This window comes from Pyxicephalus adspersus, chromosome 5, assembly GCF_032062135.1.
Source record: "Pyxicephalus adspersus chromosome 5, UCB_Pads_2.0, whole genome shotgun sequence".
In the NCBI taxonomy this organism is placed as follows: domain Eukaryota; kingdom Metazoa; phylum Chordata; class Amphibia; order Anura; family Pyxicephalidae; genus Pyxicephalus; species Pyxicephalus adspersus.
In genome coordinates this window covers 101,722,232-101,743,844 of record NC_092862.1, presented here as the reverse complement: position 1 = coordinate 101,743,844, position 21,613 = coordinate 101,722,232, and the positions used below count along the sequence as shown (strand labels likewise).

The window sequence follows — 21,613 nt, the reverse complement described above, 5'->3', positions numbered from 1 at the left end:
GACGATCGAAACCAGGAAGTGAAGAAAAAAGTTCATTTAAAACATAAAGTTTATTTATTTACATTGAGAATAAATACTGAACATGTAACTATATAAAACCGTGAAAGTTAAAAAAAAAAAAGTTATATGAAAAGTTTTTAAGTTATAAAAAAAATATGTAAAAATTTGTAGAAGAGGGACAATCCCTTAGTGAAAAAATAATAAATAAGTGTACTATCTTCAGGAGTAAGTACATGTTATCAATAAAAAACTTAGTAGCTCTATCATTGAATAAAGTTAAGGAGCTAGACGCCTGCTGGAAGACCCAGGGGGTATTGAGGATGCATCATTCAATATGTCCTACTGCAAAATGTAAAAAGGAGCAAAGCTGATCCACAAACACAGCATCCACAATATGAAGTTACATGTTCAGTTTGTTTCTTAAATGTACATGAAGGAATATGAATTTGAATTTTTTGTCATTATGTGTTATATTTTGAGATGCCTGAAAAAAATCCCTGTGCCAAGCTATGATCACATTCAATGGAATTAATAAAGTGAAAGTGATTAGCAGTATGACACTTTAGGGAAATATTTTGTTAATGGTGATCAAGGTGGATTATAATGCTCTTCCTTTGATTTGCAGGGCTTTGCTGATTTATCAGAAACAGAGATGAGCAGTGGTGACCAACATCACAGAACTAAATCTGATTGTCTTGAACAAAAGCTTAAAACACGATTAAGCGAATTAACAGCCAAGATAAGTGATAAAGAATTGTCTTCTGGGGAAGAACAGGATTTAGAGCTTAGAATGGAAACTGGAATCAGTGAAATATTGTCATCAGAGAACAATTCCAAGTGTGTACAAGAAGAGATAAAAAAGGTATGATTCCGGGAAACTATCCAAATCTTTCATACCGCCCATGTTCATCACATTCTAACTAGAGATGTAATGTATTATTTTCCTAAAAGATTGCTGAACATTGCTTTTGTATTAAACAGTACTTGTAATAAACATGTAGCAGCAATAAGCCACACACGTTATAGTGTACTTTATTATCAGCCCTGATTAACTGGGCTTGATTTTCTAAAGCTCTCCAAGGCTGAAGAGGATACACATTTATCAGTGAAGCTGAGTGATCCAGCAAACCTAAAAATGATTTCTTCAAAGTCATTTGCTGGCAAATGTGTTGAATCCTTGACCAGATCTATTCCAGCTTTGCTGGATCACCCAGCTTCACTGATGAAAGTGTATCCTCCCCAGCCTTGGAGAGCTCTAATAAATCAGGGCTAATGCATTGAAAGACAACAAATAACACATGTGGGCCAGGTATCCAGGGGCCACAGTCTTTACTCATAATATTAAAATATATTTTCTTTTCTGTATACACATTTTAACATACACAAGGTAAACTGATAATTTCCATTGAAAGATTCTGGCCATCTTAGTTTTTCCCTGGACATAAACACTTATTATTTAGTCCATAGTATACAAGGGGCACATGCAGGGCTGTGGAGTCGGTAGATAAATCCTTCGACTCCAACTCTGACTTCTCAGTTTCTAGTACCCCCGACTCCAACTCTCCGAGTCCTCTGTATTTACAGGGCTTCTCATTTTATCTCCACACATTTGCATTCAAACTTCACAAAAAAATTGAGACCCCCTAATTATTCAAAAATCAATAAATTTATTATAAAATTAAATATAACACAATATTTTTACCATAAAAGTTTTTCTCAAGAAACAATAATAAAAACATATGATTATTTGTCAATTTTTATGTCTTTTAATTTATATAATTTTAAAATGAAATATCTATCTTCAGGGATTTATACTAAGTTTTAGGATAACAATATTATTCATCTTTTTATCTTCAAAGTTATTAGCTTTATATTTAGTATTGCACTTACCCTTATGGCCAGAGAATTAAGTAATGCAGAACGTCAAAGAGTGGTAGACAGTTATCTGAATGGAAGTGATGCCTCCCAGATAGCAATGGTTTTGGGTTGTAATTGTATAGCCATACCCAAAATTATTAAGACCTATGAATCTTCCGGTAGAGTGGAAAAATTACCAGGAAGAGGTCTAAGAAATTCAAAGTTGGACGACGCCCATAAGGAGGAGTTCCGCAGGGTTATGTCCGAAGATTGCAGGATAAGCCTCAGGGAAATAAAGGATCAATTATTTGTCAAATTTAGAATTAATGTATATATTTTAACAATAGATAGATGTATTGATAAATTCCAAAGGTCATTAAAAAGAACTTCCCTTATTCCTGCAAGGCGTAATGAGTTACACTCTCTTCAAGAAAGGCTTAGCTATGCTAACAAAATCCTTGATCTCATTGCTAAGGAAGATGGAAAAAACATCTACTTTCTTGATGAAGTAGGTTTTAACATCTCAATGATAACCAAAAGGGGAAGATCCCCTGTTGGGCAAAAGTGGTGCATGTTGTGGCTGGAGTGCGTTCCAGAATTTTTTCAATTCGTTGTGTGAAGAATAAAAATGGGACCCTCCACTTTATGTCACAAGCACAAGCATTTAATCAAGAAGCATTACTCAATTTTATTGATGAGGTTTTGAATGTTTTTTAGTGAAAAGAGTGTTCAGCATGCCATCCTAATTATGGATAATGTCCCCTTTCATAAAACAATCCAGGTAAAGAGCTTGGTTGAAAGTAAGAGACACCAACTCTTATTTTTACCACCATACTCTCTATTTCTTAATCCTGTTGAGAACATGTTCTCTACATGCAAAGAAGTAGTAAGAAGAAATAGGCTTATTAATTCAGGTGTTTTATTAGAAAGCATCAATTGTGTATTTTTAACAATAAGCAAGCAGGATTGCACAAATTATTATACAAAAATGTTTAGCTTTTTGCCTAAATACCTAAGGAGAGGAGAAAGCATTAATGATTACTAAATCATTTAATTTATTATTACATATGTTTATTTAATGTTTCTTGAGAAAATTTTTTTTTGTAAAAATATTGTGGTATATTTAATTGTACAATAAATGTGTTGATTTATAAATAATTAGGAGGTCTAAATTTTTTTTTGAAGTTTGAATGCAAAAGTGAGAAGATAAAATGAGAAACCCTGTAATATGTTAATGTATTTTCCACATTGAATAAATGAAGGCAACATACATGCCATTTAACCACAGAACTACTGGCTAGGAAGCTGACGCTCTACTGTATTGGCCAGTTTAAACAAAAAACCAAAAAATTAAAACAGTAAGTTTTTTTTTATTGTTTTTATCAAGTGGCTATAAAGTAGTAGCATAGCATGCATAAAAAATCAGGAACAGGAACTTTACCAGTTTAAAAATATGAACCACATTCTTTGGTAGTTTTAAAACAAAAACAAAGCTTAAGTACATGAACAAAAACAAAATCTGGAAAACCTAAAACAGTTTATATATTAAACTTGGAATATAGTTGTAGAGTGTAATAGCTGTTAAATGCAATCAAAAACTAACTCAATGTAGTGTTGTTCTAAGAAACAGAATTGCTTCTGCCAGATCCTCTTTCATAGAACCTCTTAAATCTAACTTGATTATTTTTAGAGCTGAAAATAGTCTTTCAACACTGACTTGGGTGGGTGGCATTGCTGTTACGGTTCTAGCCACATCACTAATAATCTCGGGATAAACAAGGATGGCTTCTTCTACATTCAGTTTCTAAGAGCAATCATATTTTTCTACTTCTTTTAATTCTTTAAAAAATTTCTGCCAGAATCTCTTTATTTGGACATTTTCTGGTTGTTTATCTTTCACGCATATGCAACGTCGCTTTACTGTTGAAAGTTCTATTTTGTCCAAGTAGGAATCAAAGTCTAATTCTTCATTTGAAGAGGATCATCCTGCATTACCAGTGCCTATAGCCTAATCCAGTGGTGGTGTTTCAGGTAGTAATCCCTTCTTGCGAACTGCTATATCATAGAGGGTCTTCTTTTGCAGTATCATCTGATCGCTCAACAAAATTCGGCTCATTGGATCAACATAAATAGCAGCTAACAAGATTTGATTATCCAGCAAGAGATTCTTTCTTTTCTTCAATGAAGATACAATGACATCAGCTATTAACCCTAAGGCAGTATATCAAGCTCTTCAATTTGAAGAAGAATTTACCAGGTGTTAAATCTTCTGATTGCAAACTCTTGGTGACACTAAAGGGGTTAGAAAGTAGATTTTCCAGTGCATTTACCTGTGTCCACTAGCTTTCTGTTAATAAAACATTTGCATTGTCAAGTTCAAGCAAATAAGTGCTTCCCCAGCGTGTTTTTTGATCCAAAATGGCTCCTTTTGCTGCACATCTTTTCAAAATGGCAGCTGTTTTAGGGGCTCAAGATCCAACGGTTACTTGCCTCAATTTGCCAATTAGAGAATTAGAGTAGCTGCATGACGATCTTTCAATCCATCTCTTATTGCAAGTTGCAGAGTATGAACAGCACCAAGCATATGTTGAATAGTAGTACGCTTAGATGTTTCTTCAACAATGTTATCCAAAATGTCACTATTCCCTTCGCTTTCACTTTCTCCAATACTTGCAGAACTGTCTTCCTTTACTATCTGTCTGTCACTTTCTATCTCTTCATTCATTTTCTCAATTGTGCTTAACATATTAGAAGCATTATCTGTCACAATACATATAATCTGTTCTCTTTAACTTCAAAAAGAAGAAAAGAACATCCTCCACTAACTTCTGAAGATAGTCACTGGTGTGATGTGCCTGGGTGTCCTGTACTCCCAAGGTTCACGTTATTGTTTTATTATTTTCATCAACAAATGATACCAAAATAATTGACTCTGTTACGTGTGCACCCATCCATTTTTATGAAGACAAAATGTCCCTTCAGACCTTTTCGTAGTTCTTCCATTTTACATTTGGCCTCTTCAATTATAAGTTTCCTTATACTTTCTCTTTCTAGTTTTTTAGCCATTTCTCCATTTGGGCCAAGGGTATTGGTACACTATTCTTTACTACTATTTCAATAATGTGGTTTTTGAATTTTTCTGGTGTCATTGTTTAGTCATTGTTTAGTCTCCAGTAGATTTTCTGAACATTTTTTATCCCTGAAGTAGATGGAATATTTTCATTGATATCTTTCTCATTCACAACTTCTAACACTTTAGAAAGACAACACTGCAAGTGTCTTTTCAAATTTGACGCTCTTGCATTTTTGTTAGACCCACTGAAACTGCTATTTTTTGCATCACATTGTTTTTCACCATCATCTTAAAGAATACATTGGCACACGTAATGTTTCCCATCACTTGATAATTGAAAGTGCTCATAAACAGTAGACTTTATCATGTTTGTTGACAGACTTTTTGCCATTGTGAATGGGGTGCGACTTTCACTAAAATATAAATATAAAATATGTTATACTAACTAGCATATTCTTTGATTTAAACACAAATTTACACATAGTCCTGCACTATTGCAAACATACATACAACACTGCACTATACACACAACTAAGCTATAGCCCTGCACTAAACTTAGACATAATTTGTCCAATACTGAAAAACATGCACAAACATATATACTATACACACAACACAGAGCCCTACATTTTACTCACACATCTTACTTTACAAACACACAATATGCACTATACACAAACATTCATACATTCCTGCACTATACACACAAACATAAGGTGCGTACACACTTCCAATTTTTATCGTTCCAATCGAACGACGAACGATCGATTGGGCAAAAAATCGTTCGTAAAAAAGTAACCAACGACGCCGACGAACGAGGAAAGTCGCTGGAAACGAACGACCGGACCGACGGATCGGATTGGACGACGATCGTTGAACATCGTTCGTGTGTACGGTCGTTCGTTGATCGTCCATGTTCAGAGCATGCGTGATGAACGAACGTCCGTTCACTTTCCTGTCGTGCACATAGTTCCTCTATCGCTCAAACGATCGTATCTATTGTGTGTACAATATCTACGAACGATCGTGTCGTTAACTCTATGTGCAGGATCGGTGCTATACGATCGTTCATATATATCGTGCATGAACGTTCGTCGTTCGTTTTCCAACGATAATAATTGGAAGTGTGTATGTAGCTATACACATAGCCCTGCAGTTTTATCCAGTAGCATGCACACAGCCTTCCATCATAGTACACACAAGCACCCATGCAGTTTTAAAATAAACATGAACACTTACAGTTAAATTCAAAAAGCTGTTCCTCCAAGTTGTTTTAAGCTTTTTTAGCAGACAGAGAAAGTTGAGCAGACACTGCTGCCTTTATCTTTGTTTGCTGATCTTCTGCTGAAGACAGGGCAGTGGGAGGTAACAGGGCCAGGGGGTGCACTTAACTAACTTCCTAGTATTAGGTGGTGTGCAAAATGATGTTAAAGTTCAGCCCTGGATGGGAGCATATATGGAGAGTGCAGACAGGACACCTGAACACACATCAGGCAATAGTACTCACCTACACCTATATCATTACACTTGTTTACACTCAAATGAACTTGTTAAACACATTATATCTGAAATAAAATGAAAACACTTTTTGTAATCTACCTAATCCAGATTACAATAATGTGAATCTCATCTGAACTTCACACTAGTAGAAATACATCTTTGCACTGAGCTTTATTCTTACATCAGATAAGTACTTAATTATGACTTTTGTTTGTGAAAAAGTAAATTTGAGCTTGCTGTATTTTTTTTATAATTTATAATAAAATATATTAGGTCGGCACATTTTTTTTTACTCCAGGTACCCAAAATTGTCTCCGACTCCTCGACTCTGACTCCACAGGCCTGGGCACATGGAGCCTCCTTCCAGTGTTCACAGAGTTGTGGCACTCATTAACTAAAATTAATTAGCAGAGAACAATTGTAACTTAGTGTTGTGCCAACCAAGAAAATGTAAAACTACAGTATGCATTACCTATATGGTTTAGGAGTTCAAGTTTTAGGATAGCTCTAAGGTGCTAATAATAATGTTCTGTGTGTGGCCAACATTACAGAAGACAGGATAGAAGCCAGATTTTACCCCACAGATTGTCTGCAAGTGTACATTTTGTTGGCACAGTAAAAAAGTTCCCAAGGAGAATCAATGATGCAGCATAGACCCCTTAATACATCAGAAACTCAAGTAGTATGCACTATTTAGGGTAGGTATTATCTGGTACTGTAGTGGTAATTTGTTGATCACTGCATATGTATCTAACAACAGAAGGGCTGAACGCTTGACATGACTAGGGTAGTCCGGACCTTCGCCCCTCTCTTCCAACTCCCCTTTAGTCCAAAATACTACCCCAAAACGTACCAGCCATTACCCCCCCCCCCAAGAAAAACACACTGACACCTGCTGGACTTAAAAAAGCTGTTTATTAACAAATAAAACCAATTTTAATAACAACAACAGTAAATATACTTATAAATATACCCCATGTTCAATTAACCTACATTAACATAGTTTAACATAAGTTTGCATATCAACTTACATACAATTAACATGCAATTTATTCTATCCTTTAACATACACCTTAACATATCCAACCTTCCTTAACCAAATATACCAGTATAAAACATATATAAATCCCCCAGTTAAACAACAGTGACCGATTGCATGTCCAACAACCAGCTCTAAACATAAACAACCAGGTTGCAGGCCTAGGAAGGGTAAAGGCCGCACTAACCAAGTATAACATCCATTTTACCACACCAGCCCCCAGCCACCCAACACCGCCTCAGAGGACCCACACCGTAACATCTTTAAAGGGGCGCCCTACAGCCGAGTTTCCCTTCCAAGATTACCATTAAGATTCTTACCCTCCTAAACCCCAACTGCCAAAGCACACAGGCGGCACCACCACATCCAAAGGACGATCCAGCGCCGCAAATTTTAGGATTTCCGGCACCACCCTACTCCACAACATACCTGGGACACCGATCCACCTCAGTGTAGCCTCTGCCCTGGAGAGACCCAACTGTCTTCCTTCCTGCCGCACTTCAGCCCTCTTTGCACCCCACCAGACATAGGAATGGCCCACTATCCAAACCAGACAGCAGTGAACACATACAATAAAAACACATAACCAATACCCAAACCAATAACACCCTTTCCCCCCCTCCCCCTTTTTCTTTTGATCCCGCCGAACATCCAGAATTTATAGTGTGGCTGTATATACAATTGAAACCTACTAAATTCCCATCTGCCAATCCACCTGATGACATGGACCTGCAATGTGTGGACTCCCACTCAAAAATTCCCCTATTACCCGAACCGGGCAAACCGGGGACCCAGACATCTTGAACAACCCCACGGTAAAACCTTTTCCCATCTGATCCATCTTGGACCGCCAAATAACCACACTCACCTTGTCCGCAGCGACCAACACATCCTGCGCCAAAATACCACCCGCCCTATACTTAGCCGGGCTAACCAACTCCCCAATCCACATGGCCACATGGCTCAACCTAAACTGAAAGGCCATCCCTGCCAATTTTTTATTAACCACCTTGTAAAATCAAGCACCAACCAATACAGAAGTAAATGCACTGGCTCCACCCCCTACCTCTTACCCCCTAGCTGCGCACACAGCTTGCTCCATTCTCGCCACACCGCCGCATAGCTCCCTCATGTCTGCTCACTCACGGACCTCTGAATTATACTTCTGATAAGCCCGGGGCAATCTTCCACAGCCCCTCTGGGTAACCACGCTGCTCTGCCTCCGGTGACAACAGGCAAAACCCCATAGCACCCTGCATGGTTAGAGGGACGGATTGATGCAGTGGATTTGGACCTGTACACGGTCCAAATCCACTGCATCAATCCGTCCCTCTAACCACAACGCCCTCCCATTAAAGGACTCCCAAGAAAATCCACCACACCCTCAAGTCCTCCACAAAATACTCCCCACACCATTTTCAACCCAAAAACCGTATACATTCTGGATGCATCGGCAACAGCTGAAAAGCAGCTTTCATGTCCACCTTGGTCAACAAAAGCCCCCTTTCCATACCGCCTCACCCACCTGGCTGCATCCAGTGATGTATACGCCACCGCACATAAATCTGAATCATACCATTCGTTCATCGATTCCCCTGGCGGGAACGACAAGTGATGGATCATCCTAAACTTACCTTACTCCTTTTTAGGAAACAACCCTATTGGCGATTGGTAAAACCCACCTCCTTGGCCAGTTTTTTGGCCAGACTTTGGCTTCTCCAGAATTGCCTTCAAACTACATGGAATCCAAAACCCATGTAGGAACCCCTCACTCAGCCCCCTTGCCCCCTCTCGGTCGGTATACTTACTTAAAAAGGGAATTCATCCTTCCGAAGTTCACCTGAGTCCTGCCCTTTTCCACCGCCATCCCCTCTTCTACCTGCCCTGGCGTGGGGGATTCCTGCCTAACCGCTGCCCAGCCTGGGCAGGTTAGGAGGGTTCCCCTTGGGGGTCCCATGATGGCACTGAGCCTTGGCAAATGGTTCAAGGCTCAGGCGCACCAGAGGCCTGTGCCTCTGAGGCCGCAGCCCGCCTATCCTAACTGATGGGGGCCCACTAGCAGCCCCACCAATGGCCTTGGCCACTCTATCTTGCAGCCAGGCCTCACCCTGTGAGGCCCCTGCAGCCCTGAGCTGTTGCATCAAGGTGTCGAACAACTCCATGATGGAAGACCTACCTACAAATTTCCTTTCCCGCAAAAGCTGTCCTCCCACTTCTGACTAACCTATTTAAACCCTCTACTCTCTTCCCTCTTCACTACTGACCCGACCCCTAGCTAACCTCACCTCTACCTCCACTAATTCAACTTAACCCTTTAAGCACCTCCTGGGGCTGCCCTCTCATACAGGCCCTATGCCTAGTTCTCTTGCTGCGAGCCTCACTGTCCCGGTAATGTATCAAAGTTCTGTTAAAGTGACTTTCGGTTTCCCTCTGAATTTTTTAATGAAGCTAATACAGATTACCGATAGTTGGTTATTCTGTATTTACCTTGGGGCCAGATTAACAGTGGCTATATGAAGGTTTGGGATACCAAGTTACAAAGGTTTTCAATTTGTATATTCAGTGTAATGCCATTCATAATCCAGTATTCATGCAATGACCATTGCTATATTCTGTGAAAAGCGTTATCATTTGTAGTGTTATTGTTGAGCATTTAAACTTAAGTTTTTATGGTGTGATGGTATATTTTTGTACTTTGTTGTGTATGTTATATCAAACATGTTTAAGCTGTATATTCTATTAATATGTATACAGTGAAAATGAGCTTTGGCTCTCAAAAAGATTGGATATATTTGTATATGTCAAAAAACAGTTTAACTAAATTAAAATAAAATGTGATTTTACTTGATACCAATGATGTAGATATATTTTAACACCATTATTTAGTGCCTACTAATTGAGTTTCTAGTGTACATTTTGTTATAACATCCTGAAATCAGCATCAAGAAACAGTGTTTCTCCCTATAGCAGAACATTGCAAGGTGGTCTTTCTCTGGAACATGATCTGTAGAAGCCAATGTATTCAGTAAGTTATGGCTAGTGACTCATTTTAGTAGTTTTTAGGTCATTACTGTCATAAAGTCCTTAATAAAGTCGTTCATAAAGAACATATTCTGCATTGTTAGATGTGATAAGTTAGGCTGTTCATCTCTATAACTACACACTAAAAGAATTGTTACACACAATTTGACTGTTGTTTCCATTAAAGTGTCTGAATATTTGCTCATTAAAAAAGAATCGCAGAGAAATATTTCTGTAGTTTCTATTAGTATTTTTGTTTAAATCTCTAAATCTTATGTTTGTGTCATTTTATAAGTCTGGACAGGTAGCTAACATCCAATATAAGGTGTAGAGCACTCCAACATAATTCATGCATGTCAACTTCTTGACTAGCATAGAGGGATTATTTTTTGCTCATTTTGTTTTTTATCATTTTGTCATACCATTTTACTTTTACGTTTTTCCATACTTACTAGTAATATTAGTACTGTGGACAGTGGTTGCTGTGAAGAATTTAGCTGTATGTGCAGGCTGTCTGTGCAACTTTAGGTTGGCCTGTAGGCAGCAATCAAAGTGTTTGTACTAGGGTGACAAGGTTGGTTCTACATAGACTTACACTATTAAGTCAGTGTTGTCACCCTAGGGCAAAGGTCCAGAGAAGAGCTTTTACAGGAAGGTTTAATAGGTACAATCATCATCTTTACAAAAGTTAATGTGGCACAAGCATGCAAACTATTTTTTAATAACAGGTTTACATACACCCATAAGTTGTACTGTATATTAAACAGAACACCTTAACCATTTTTGTCCTTTCATCTTGTTTCATCATTCAGATTTTTTTTATTCTACCACAAGTGAAAATTGCCAAAATCTGAAATTTAAATTAAACCTGAAGATAAAATGCAGAAATTGCCTTCCATGGCAGTTACATCTCAAATTAACAGTAGATCAAGAACTGCTGTATCTAGGTTTTTTCCTGTAAAGGTTAAGGCTGGCTTCTCCCTCCTACCACCTACACTTCTGTATTGTTTTTTAATGCGATGAGCAGCCTCACTGACTTAAAGAAAAGCTTGGGAAGTGAAAGGAAATAATGCGAAGCTTGACTTTTACAGCAAAGCTTACATTTTGCATTCCCGTATTTATCTAGAGATTGGTTTGACACGTGCTTTGCACTGAAGGGTCATTGTATGTTTAGATGAAATTGAAAATGTTTGTTGCAGGATTAAATTTTCAGTAGTTTATATATTAATATAACAAACCTTAATTGGATTTAAAATCTAGTTTTAGTGTATTTTTTGCTTGTTGTGAATGACACACGGGGACACATCTACTTGTCCCCAGATTCACTTATGTGTCATTGGTGACCTGATCTTCTTTGCAAGCTTTTCTTAGAGTCCAGGCTGTGCTGCATCATTTGAACCTGGAGACTACCAAAGAGGAGAAAACTCTTTTGAAGATGGTTATACAGTTTATTCCACAGCAAAATTCTCACAGTTCACTGACTTAAAGCCATTTCATAATTTCATTAATACATTTACAATTTAAAGTATAGGTTATTTTTGCACAAGCACACAGTTCAGTGTACATTCAACAGAAGATTCCCAATACCCAGGTAAGTTTCTTACTCCTGCAATAATTTAATGTACTTTTCTATTACTTTGTAACTCTTACGTGTTAGCATGATCAGCTGATGTTTATTCTAACAACTACTTACACCCAGTGAAGGGCCTGTAGCACATAAAGTAGTAGTAGCACATCACTGGCTGCTTTTTACCTCACTGATCACATTAATATATGGTAATACAAAGTGAAAACACAGTACATATAAATTTACATAAAATTACACTTTGCAGTGCACTCCTCAGTACAAGTATCTACATATTACCTTCAAGCACTTTTCACAAATCACTATCCAAATTGCTTATACATAAACCTCTTAGTGTGTGAAGACATTTACATTCCATATGTACAATTTGACATTTTGTGCTTTTGTGGGATTTATCTCTACCAAATAGATCAGTTAACAGCAGGGACAGTACATGAATAATTTTGTGAATATGGTTATGGTTTAAAGATATGGCTTGAAATAATACTTACATACTTATAGGCTACAGGATTTTTTCTAGCTTTCTTTGCTGTCGTTTTAATGCATCAGCCACGTTTGTTTGTTTTTTTTAGTTTTTCTTTGGTTTGGAGAAATGTAACCAAATGTGTCATGCTTCGCCTAGTTTAACATTATTTCGTACTTTGGCCAATTCCTGCCAAAGTAACAGGTTTTCCTGAAGAGCCACCACCTTAGCTCACTAATACTTAACCCTTGCCATGCGTCTGAGCTGTTCCATTCACCTGTCAAAAGCCCTTAAAGATACCCAATGCTTCAGGCCCTCGGAGAGCATGAGACTCCATGATGCCAGGATGTAGTGCTCAGGCATAAGGTGCCACTGCCTAGACACTGCAAGAAAAACATGTGAAAGCTCTGACACTGAATAACAAGATCATAAATAAAACGGTGGAGAAGCATGGCAAAGGTATCAGTAGATTGGTGAGGGGATGGAGCTTTCAAGGGAACCTGTCGATTGCCCTGAATAACTTTTGTCATAGCACAATTTGCTTAAAGTGCAACAAGTTGTTCCTTATTGTGATGTAGTTTTGGTATATACAATTCTGAATTTAACTGTACTGTAACTTTCTCTTTGTTTAATTGCTTTCTGAAAAAACAATAGGAAAAGCGGCAGGCTTTAGAGCTCCATTTAAAACTACAGTTTTTGTCCTCAGTACTGCAACAGGTGAGAGTATTTCTATATTTCTTAGTCCATTCTTTTCTACATGCCTGATTACCACCAGTGTTCATTAGGGCAGGCCCAGGTATTAAGAATGAAACTATTACCCATAGACAAACCCAGACTTTTCATTTACTGCATGTTTACCAATAATTGTAAAGATTAATTTCTTGTTTCATATAGTATACTCATAAAATATATTTTCCATAAATTTAAAGGGGAATAACATTTAAACTCTGATACCAGCGTCCAGATTTTGCCATGATGTGTCATACTGTGCAAATGTGCTCAACATATTTACACATTATGGAGCCTACCAAAGTGCCCTTCTCTAGAGTTGTGTCAGCTGTGATGTCCCTTGTTGCTCTGTTGCTGCTGCTGTCTTCTTCTGGGTTGGAGTCTTCACCATTATCTTTGGTTTGGTGGGGTTGATCTAGTTATCACACATGCGCAAGGGAGTTACATCATCGCAGCATCGAATCACGCCAATTTAACTGCATTAACAGCTCAATGAATGCAAAACAAAAAAAGTCATGACAAGCAAGCATAATACTCTTTAACAGAATAGACTTTATAGTCTTTTGTGCCATAAGAAAAGACTGCCAATTGGGACTTTTTTTTAAATTCACTTTTTACTTTATAAGGAAATAACATTTTGACACCAGCCTCATCATGATTTAGTTAGCAATATTAGAAAAGTGATTAGGAAATACTGATCTGGTATAAACATGCCATTACTCTCAGGAATGTAAAATATTGCATGACATTAGAAAAAAAGTTTTGCTGCATCACTGCATCTTCTATATTACTAGTATTGTATGTGTACTAAATTATACCATGTATTATCTTGCATGCGTGATGTTTTGTCTTTTTGGGGAGTAATGTGAATGCTGATGCATGAATGGTTTAAATACTATACTAAAACGAGGTCTTAGTTTTCTATAATATTATCGTTATTTAATGGCAAATAGGTTAGTAATAAGTAGTAACCGGTTTGTTGTTATTAAACTGGATTCTCATCTTCAGGTTACTTTTCTCCATATCAAATCATTTTTGTAAAACCTGGATTACCTTTTCTTTGAATCTTTTATTTTAAAGTTTTCAAGAATACAAAAGGGGAAGCAAATACAATAGTGTAAAAATAAAACCAAATATATATAAAATGTTCATCACGACTAGGTTGTGCAAGTCAAAATATTGATGAACAATCAGCTTAAACAAGACACTTGTACATAAAAACATGATTTAGGTAACTAGGATGTCCTCAGGCCAAACTTTCAAACCCCACCAAACACCCTTATATGTTTCCCCCCTTCTGCTTCCCCTTTTCTATTCCTTTAAGTAATACGTATGCCACATGTTTAGGAAAATGGCCAGAAGACTGTTTAACAAAATACTTTAAACAATGACATACCAATAAAACATTTCCATATATAAATCAGAATCAACATCTCTCCAATATTTATACCCCATCCAACAAGTGTCCTCCATTGGGCAGTGTTTTCATTAAATGGCATCTATTGAGCAGCAACTACATCACAATGGAGCGACATGAGCTCTGCAGAAAGTAACTTCCCATGATAAAAAGCAGAAGAAAGAATTATTCAGATGCTGCCTGTCATGTGAAAGAAATATTGTGACACAGTCTGTCTTTCCTAGAAGACATTATCTAAGCACAATAGGGTTGATTTACTAAAAGAGTTTGATCTGTTTACTTTGCAAAGTGAATTAACACCTTACAAAACAATTGTCACTTAGCTTTTGAATGTGGTGAAAATTCCTAGCAATCATTGCAGGAAAATGTAAAAAAGATATATATTTTTTTTTATTTAGCAAAAAAAATTGCTTTCATATACTTGGATAGTTGATATTAGCAAACTTGACATCATTTATTAACCTCCCTAGCGTTAACCCCGAGTGTGACTCGGGGTAGAAAAAACTTGCTAAAAATGGTAAGCCCGAGTCACACTCAGGGTAGGTAAAGCAGCGTTAATAATGATAAATAAAGCCTTACTTTATCCGCCGGCATCGTCCTCCGTTCTGCTTCAGCCATCGCATGGCTCCTCTCTTCCTGTCCTCCCCCTGCAACAGCGTCTCCGTACTGAGTCACTGGAGGAGTTCCCGGTGACGTCCGTACAGGTGTTGCCGGTGGCGTGGCCAGCAGGAATATCAATGCTTGATCAGGAGAGAGCGACTTGGAATCGCAAGTGGAGTCAAGTGACAGTGATTACCCTGGAAACCTGTAATCTGACACAGAAAGTGACAGCGATTTGGACACTGAGGTTAGTTACATCCGCATCTGGTGCTCTATTGATATCAGTCAGCCTCAGCCAGTGCCCCCAAGATTCCCATTCACTGGGGAGCCTGGTCTGAAATTAGAGATGGAGCACAACCCCTGGCATACCTGGAGCTATTTCTGAATGACAAAGCCATACAGAAAATTGTTAAGGAAACCAACAGTTATGTCGAGCAACAGTTAGCTGCCACATCCAGCAGGTTTTCCATGACAAGAAAATGGGAACCTGTCACTGAAAAGGACATTTGGCTGTTTCTGGGCCTAATTATTCTGCAGGGAGTGGTGGGGAAGCCCCTGTAGAAGTGGTATTGGTCCACAAATAGGCTGATCGCTACCCTTTTTTTTGGAACAGTCATGTCTGAGTATCGTTTTTGCCTAATATTGAAGTTTCTACATTTTTCAAATAATGAAACATTTGATGAGACCACACATCCTGGGAGTTGTATCAGATTTTGTTGGAGAACTTCAGAGACAGCTATGTCCCCCAAAGAGAAGTAAGCATAGACGAAAGTCTAATGGCCTACAAGGGGAGGCTCAGCTGGATCCAATATATTGCATCCAAGAGGGCCAGATTTGGAGTCAAGTCATTCATGCTATGGGAATCAGCAACAGGGTACACATGGAACACCCTCATTTACACTGGGAGAGGCACAAAATTTAGCCCCAGTTTCAGCAGCTATGGAGTGGCGACATCTTCTGTGCTGTCACTAATGGAGCCATTGCTGAATCAGAGATATTGTGTTACCATCGATAATTCTTACAGCTCCCCTGAATTATTTGAGTTCCTGATCAAGCATTAAACTGATGCCTATGGCACCATTAGAGCTAATCAGCGAGAAATGCCATCCATGTTTACCAAACAAAAGCTGAAAACTAGAGAAATAGTTGCCTGGCAAAAAGGAAAAATGATGGCCCTGCAATGGCATGACAAAAAACATGTGTGCCTTTTGAGCACTGTACACAACGCTGCCACTGCTATGGCTAGAACAAGAGGAGGGAAAGACTTTTTCAAACCACAGGTTGTTCTGGATTACAACAGCACCATGGGGGTTGTTGACAGAGCTGACCAGGCAATGACTTTTTATCCTGCTGTTATAAAACAACAGAGAAAATATTATAAAAAAATGTTTAGGCATCTGGTGGAACAATGTGTTTGGAATGCTTTCATTCTTTTCAAAACAAAGAATGGCAGGCCTGTACTTCACCATGGTTTTATCTGGCAAATTTGTGAGGCCATATGTCTAAAACACAAACACAAATGGATAGAGTTGGACGCCGTGCTACCACGGTGGTAAACCCAGAACGCCTGACTGGTCGCCACTTTATGGACCATGTACCACCAAGCACAAGAAAAGAAGCGCTTACAAGGATGTGTGTGGTGTGTTGCGCTAAGCGTGATGACACCTGGGAGAAAAAAAAGAAAGGAAACCCAGTTCTACTGCCCAGATTGTGATGTTGGACTCTGTGCTGTCCCTTGTTTCAAAAAATATCACGCCCGGGATTTTTATTAGTTGTTTATTAGTTTATGAGAAAAATCATAAAAAACTCAGATTTTTGTGTTTTTAATTAAAGTTTATTAATAAATTTAATTAATATTATTATGACATGATTTAGTGTTTCAAACTTTATTTTACTCAGATTCTTGTTTTGACATATTCTGGTGAGTTATGTCTAAAACTTACAGGCCTACAATGAAAAAAAATTTTCATGAAAAAATGTACCGCTTTTAGACATATAAATCCAGAAAGAAATGAACCCCTAGGGAGGTTAAGCTAAATAAAAAGTCTACTGAGAGTGTCATAGATTTATTACAGTCATGAAAGGTGTACTACATTACAGCACATAGTACATTTGGAAAAATAAAAATCAATTCCACTAGAAAACCATTATTTTCATCAATGCGTTAAATAGCTAATCTCTCTGATTTTCTTGGAACAATGATATTTATAATCAATATGTCTCCTGACGATACAAATATAGCTTTATTGATGTGCTAAAAGATCAACAAATTAATGTAAAGTAAGCATATTATTATTTGATAACTAATAAAAAAGCTTATTAGTCGCAAATTAAGTGTTAATATATATTATATATATATTATGTATTATATATATATACAGGTATGGCCCAAAATATTGGCACCTTTGCATTTATGCCAGAAAATGCACCACTTCCCCCAGAAAATTATTGCTTTTACAAAAACTTTGGTATTGTCATGTTTGTTTCTTTTGTTGGCACTGGAAGAACACAAAAAAGCAGAGAAAAAAACAAATCTGAGATCACACAAATCATCAAAAATAGCCTAGACAAAACTATTGGCACCCTCAACCTAATACTTGGTAGCACAGCCTTTGGAAGAAATAACTGATGTTATTATCTTTCTGTAACAATCAGTACATCTTTTATATCTTTCTACTGGAATTTTGGACCACCTTTCCTTTGCCAGCTTTTCCATATATATGGAATGTATAATACACTAAGCATAGAGAAAAGATTTGAGAACCTTTAATGGTAGGCCAACCCCAAGGAAAATGACACATAAGTTAATGGCCATAGTAAAAGGTCCTAAAGAACAAGGTTTATTATAACTACAAACCCTGGTTGATAGATAAAATGGGAAAATTTGGGGTAAACAAATTTACTGTTGGTTTCTAAAACAATATGAAATCACAAAAAATTGTAATTGTCACTAATATTCATGTTAGTTTTTTACTAATTAAGGACAGCACATTTCACAGCACTGATATCTTTCAGTTCTCTCCAATCAGTCCCTTAACAATTATACAAGTGTATACTAAACTTTATCACCAGACGATTTGATTGCAAATCTATACAGAGAGCAGATAGTGTCATAATGTTATAATGTCCAGCCATCACTGATTGTTCACTGATTCTTCACTCCAAGCCACCAGCCCAAAACATATTATATGCATTTTGTGGTCCTCTAAAAGAGTACTGTGGATTACTAATTTAATTTTTTTTAGTTTAGAGTATTACTATAGCATAGTTTTCCAGGTTTGCCCTAGAGTCTAGTTATAACGATACTGTGTCATATATAATGAAAATAAGTATTAGTAGGCCTAATTTACTAAACTACTGTGATTAATGTTTCCAGTAGCCACACAGATGAAAATGACAGTTGTTATGACAAATAAGATTTGCACTATAGCCTAATAAATTGATGTAAATGGCTAGTTTTGGCTACCAGTATCATACTTAGGCCATGGACCCTTTTTTTTTGTAAAAAAAAAAAAAAATACTTTTTATTTTTGAAAGTTTGTGGTGGTGTCTTTTTTGTTTTGCTTTTATGTTTATGGTAGAAGTAGTATTCTTTTCAGTAGTTTATTAGAATTGTGGAGTATATTCAGGTTAAATAACTATAAATATGAGTATACCTAAACAAGTACCGTATTTTTCGCCATATAAGACGCACCCAATTTTAAAGGAGGAAAATCTAGAAAAAAAGATTCTGAAAGATTATTCCCCTTCTGATCACTCATGTGCCATTCATACCGGTATTCCCCTTCTGATCACTCATGTGCCATTCAAGACACACGCAGGATCCCGGTATCGGGTGAGTATAATATTTTAATTATTTTTTTTAACACATTTGTCGTATAGGACGCACTAACTTTTCCCCCCCAGTTTTGGGGAAGAAAAAGTGCGTCTTATATGGCAAAAAATACGGTAAATGAAACAAAAAAACGGTGTATGGTTTCTGACACATACCATGCAAATATCATAGTTGATACTTGATATAAATTTAATAACACATTATTATATATATTCATATTTTGGCAGAGTTGAATTGTAGTGCATATATAATCAAATTACTACAGTTGACATTTTACTATTTACAAAGCTTTAAAAAAAGAGAGAATAAGAAAATATATTAAATTTAGCAGACTGTAAATTATTTTTTTTTGTTTGCGTGAACTCTTAGAAAAAAAAAACCTGTAATAGTAAAAGATTTTTCTTGGTCTTCATTATTGATATTAAGGGGTTTGAGCTCATGCAACCCATCACAACGCTCAAGTGGCATCGATTGCCCTGCCTTTTTCCATAATGTTCTTGATGGATACATTTCAATCTAATTGGCACTTGAAAGCACTAAAGCTTTGGAATATGTCTTAGGTGACTCTGTCTACTCTTTAAGAGCTTCTGATCTACAAGGAACAGCTCTCATCTCCTTTATTATGACTTCTTACCTTCCTAAAATGGTCAAAATCCACGGTTCACTTATAATTTGGTGACTATTTCCTTGTTAATGATCCTGCAAGCTAGGCTATAAACAACGTGCCCTAAGACACGACACATGTATTCCTACAATGTCTGTACGATATCAGAGTAAAGTTTTAACAATGTTATGAGGACAGGTAAGGATGTCTTGCAAGGATTCAGTGATGGTGGAATACTTGTCTCCCCTCAAACCTGCAGGATGCAGTTAAGGTCCAAAAAAACTCAGATTATAATGCGTAATTTGAAATAAAAACACAAATCTGTGTTTAGAAATAAAAAGTATGGTAAAGATATATAATATTATCTAACTTTTTAAAGCCACACAGTGTTTTGTGTATGTTAAAAGCTAGTTGTCAGAGTATTACAATCAGCAAGCCATCAGTGCTTCCTTTAAAGCGGAACTATCAGTAAAAAAAAAATAACACATACTTTCACAGGTGGAAAGCCATTAATAGCTCTGGGTATACATATACCTAATGCCGTTCCATCTTCATTTTTTGTTTTGGCACAAGATGGACTAGATCTTCTAGGTTCTTTTTACTATGTCACCCAATCTTACACTGCACAATCGTAATACAAGTGAAGGGGAAAGAGCGCAGTGGGGTGCAGATTGTGAAAGATCCTTTCCAACCACATGTATTGAACGTGTGTGGTTGTTCTGGCAAAAAAACTGAGTAAATAGTATTTTTATAAATAATAGTCATATAAATAAATAAATAATCAAACAGCTAAAATAAAGCCTTCAACTCATGGGAAGTTATGTAGAGCTTTACTTGCTGGCTCAGAAGTGGCAGCAATATATAAATGAGTCTTCTCTGATTAATATATATATTTATTTTAGTCATAACCATAATAAATTATGTGGTAAACAACTTAAACAACTTTATTTGATTTTGTACAGAATGTGCAGGGGTTAGACCTCTCTTTTGTTTGCCCCATGTGCCCTTTGTGGAGATTTTCCCTCATTTCTTCAAGACATAGGGCCTAATTTATAAAAGCCCTCCATGACTGAAGAAGATACACTTTCATAAGTGAAGCTGATTGATCCAGCAAACGTGGAATGGATCTGGTCCGGGATTCCAACCTTTAAAAGCTTTAATAAATCAGGACCATAAAGCAATTAAAAATCTTTGCATTAGGAGGAAATCTTAGAACAGTGTCTTCGGTGTTAATGAAGCCTTTTGTGTACTGGAAAAGCCTTTACTCTCCATTTTTGTAAGACCACCTTAGGGAAGAAAGTATGTCCAAAGTTTATTTCTAAACGTGACTGTGACTGGGGGGATTCTGTCTTAAAGTTTTAATTTTCCCTGTTTATTCCAAAACCAAAAGAATACAGTTTTAAAGTTTACTACATACCTTTACTGTGAAGTCCCATTGATGACATATTCCACTTCCTGCTTGTGAATTTGAGGGTGCTGAGAAGTTCCTGGCTTTGCCCAGAAAGAAGACAGCCAGAGTTATGAATTAACTGACATTAACAATTGAGACTGATGTACTTGTTACAGCGTAGTTGCAGCTTTTCTAGACCGTTTAAATAAAAGTCCTTTGATTGGGCCGCAAACCAGCTCTCAGCAGCATTTTTGACGTCAGAAATGTCCTCAAAACCTTGCCCCTTCAGTTGTTTCTTCAAATTCCGGAACAGATGATAGTCTGAAGGGGCCAGGTCAGGTGAGTAGCGGGGATGGTGGACCATTTGGAAACCCAAGGTGTTCAATTTTGCAGCCACAACGTTGGATGTGTGCGCAGGTGCATTGTCCTGCAAAAAAAAAGAATCAAATTTGAGATACTTGTTCATGTTCATCCTTAGAGATTGTTACATACAATTACTT

At 37.2% G+C, this 21,613-nt stretch overlaps 1 protein-coding gene across 3 annotated transcripts in view; it reads left to right on the top strand.

Moving 5' to 3' along the window:
- Nucleotides 1-21,613, top strand: part of MYRIP (myosin VIIA and Rab interacting protein) — a 233,507-nt gene that overhangs the window by 189,366 nt on the left and 22,528 nt on the right. For 2 of the 3 annotated variants that reach the window (XM_072412299.1, XM_072412297.1), the window contains exons 11-12: nucleotides 626-862; nucleotides 13,193-13,255. In XM_072412299.1, coding sequence (XP_072268400.1) covers nucleotides 626-862; nucleotides 13,193-13,255 — 300 coding nt within the window. The remainder of the gene's footprint in view (nucleotides 1-625; nucleotides 863-13,192; nucleotides 13,256-21,613) is intronic. The other variant, XM_072412298.1, reaches the window with a different exon arrangement.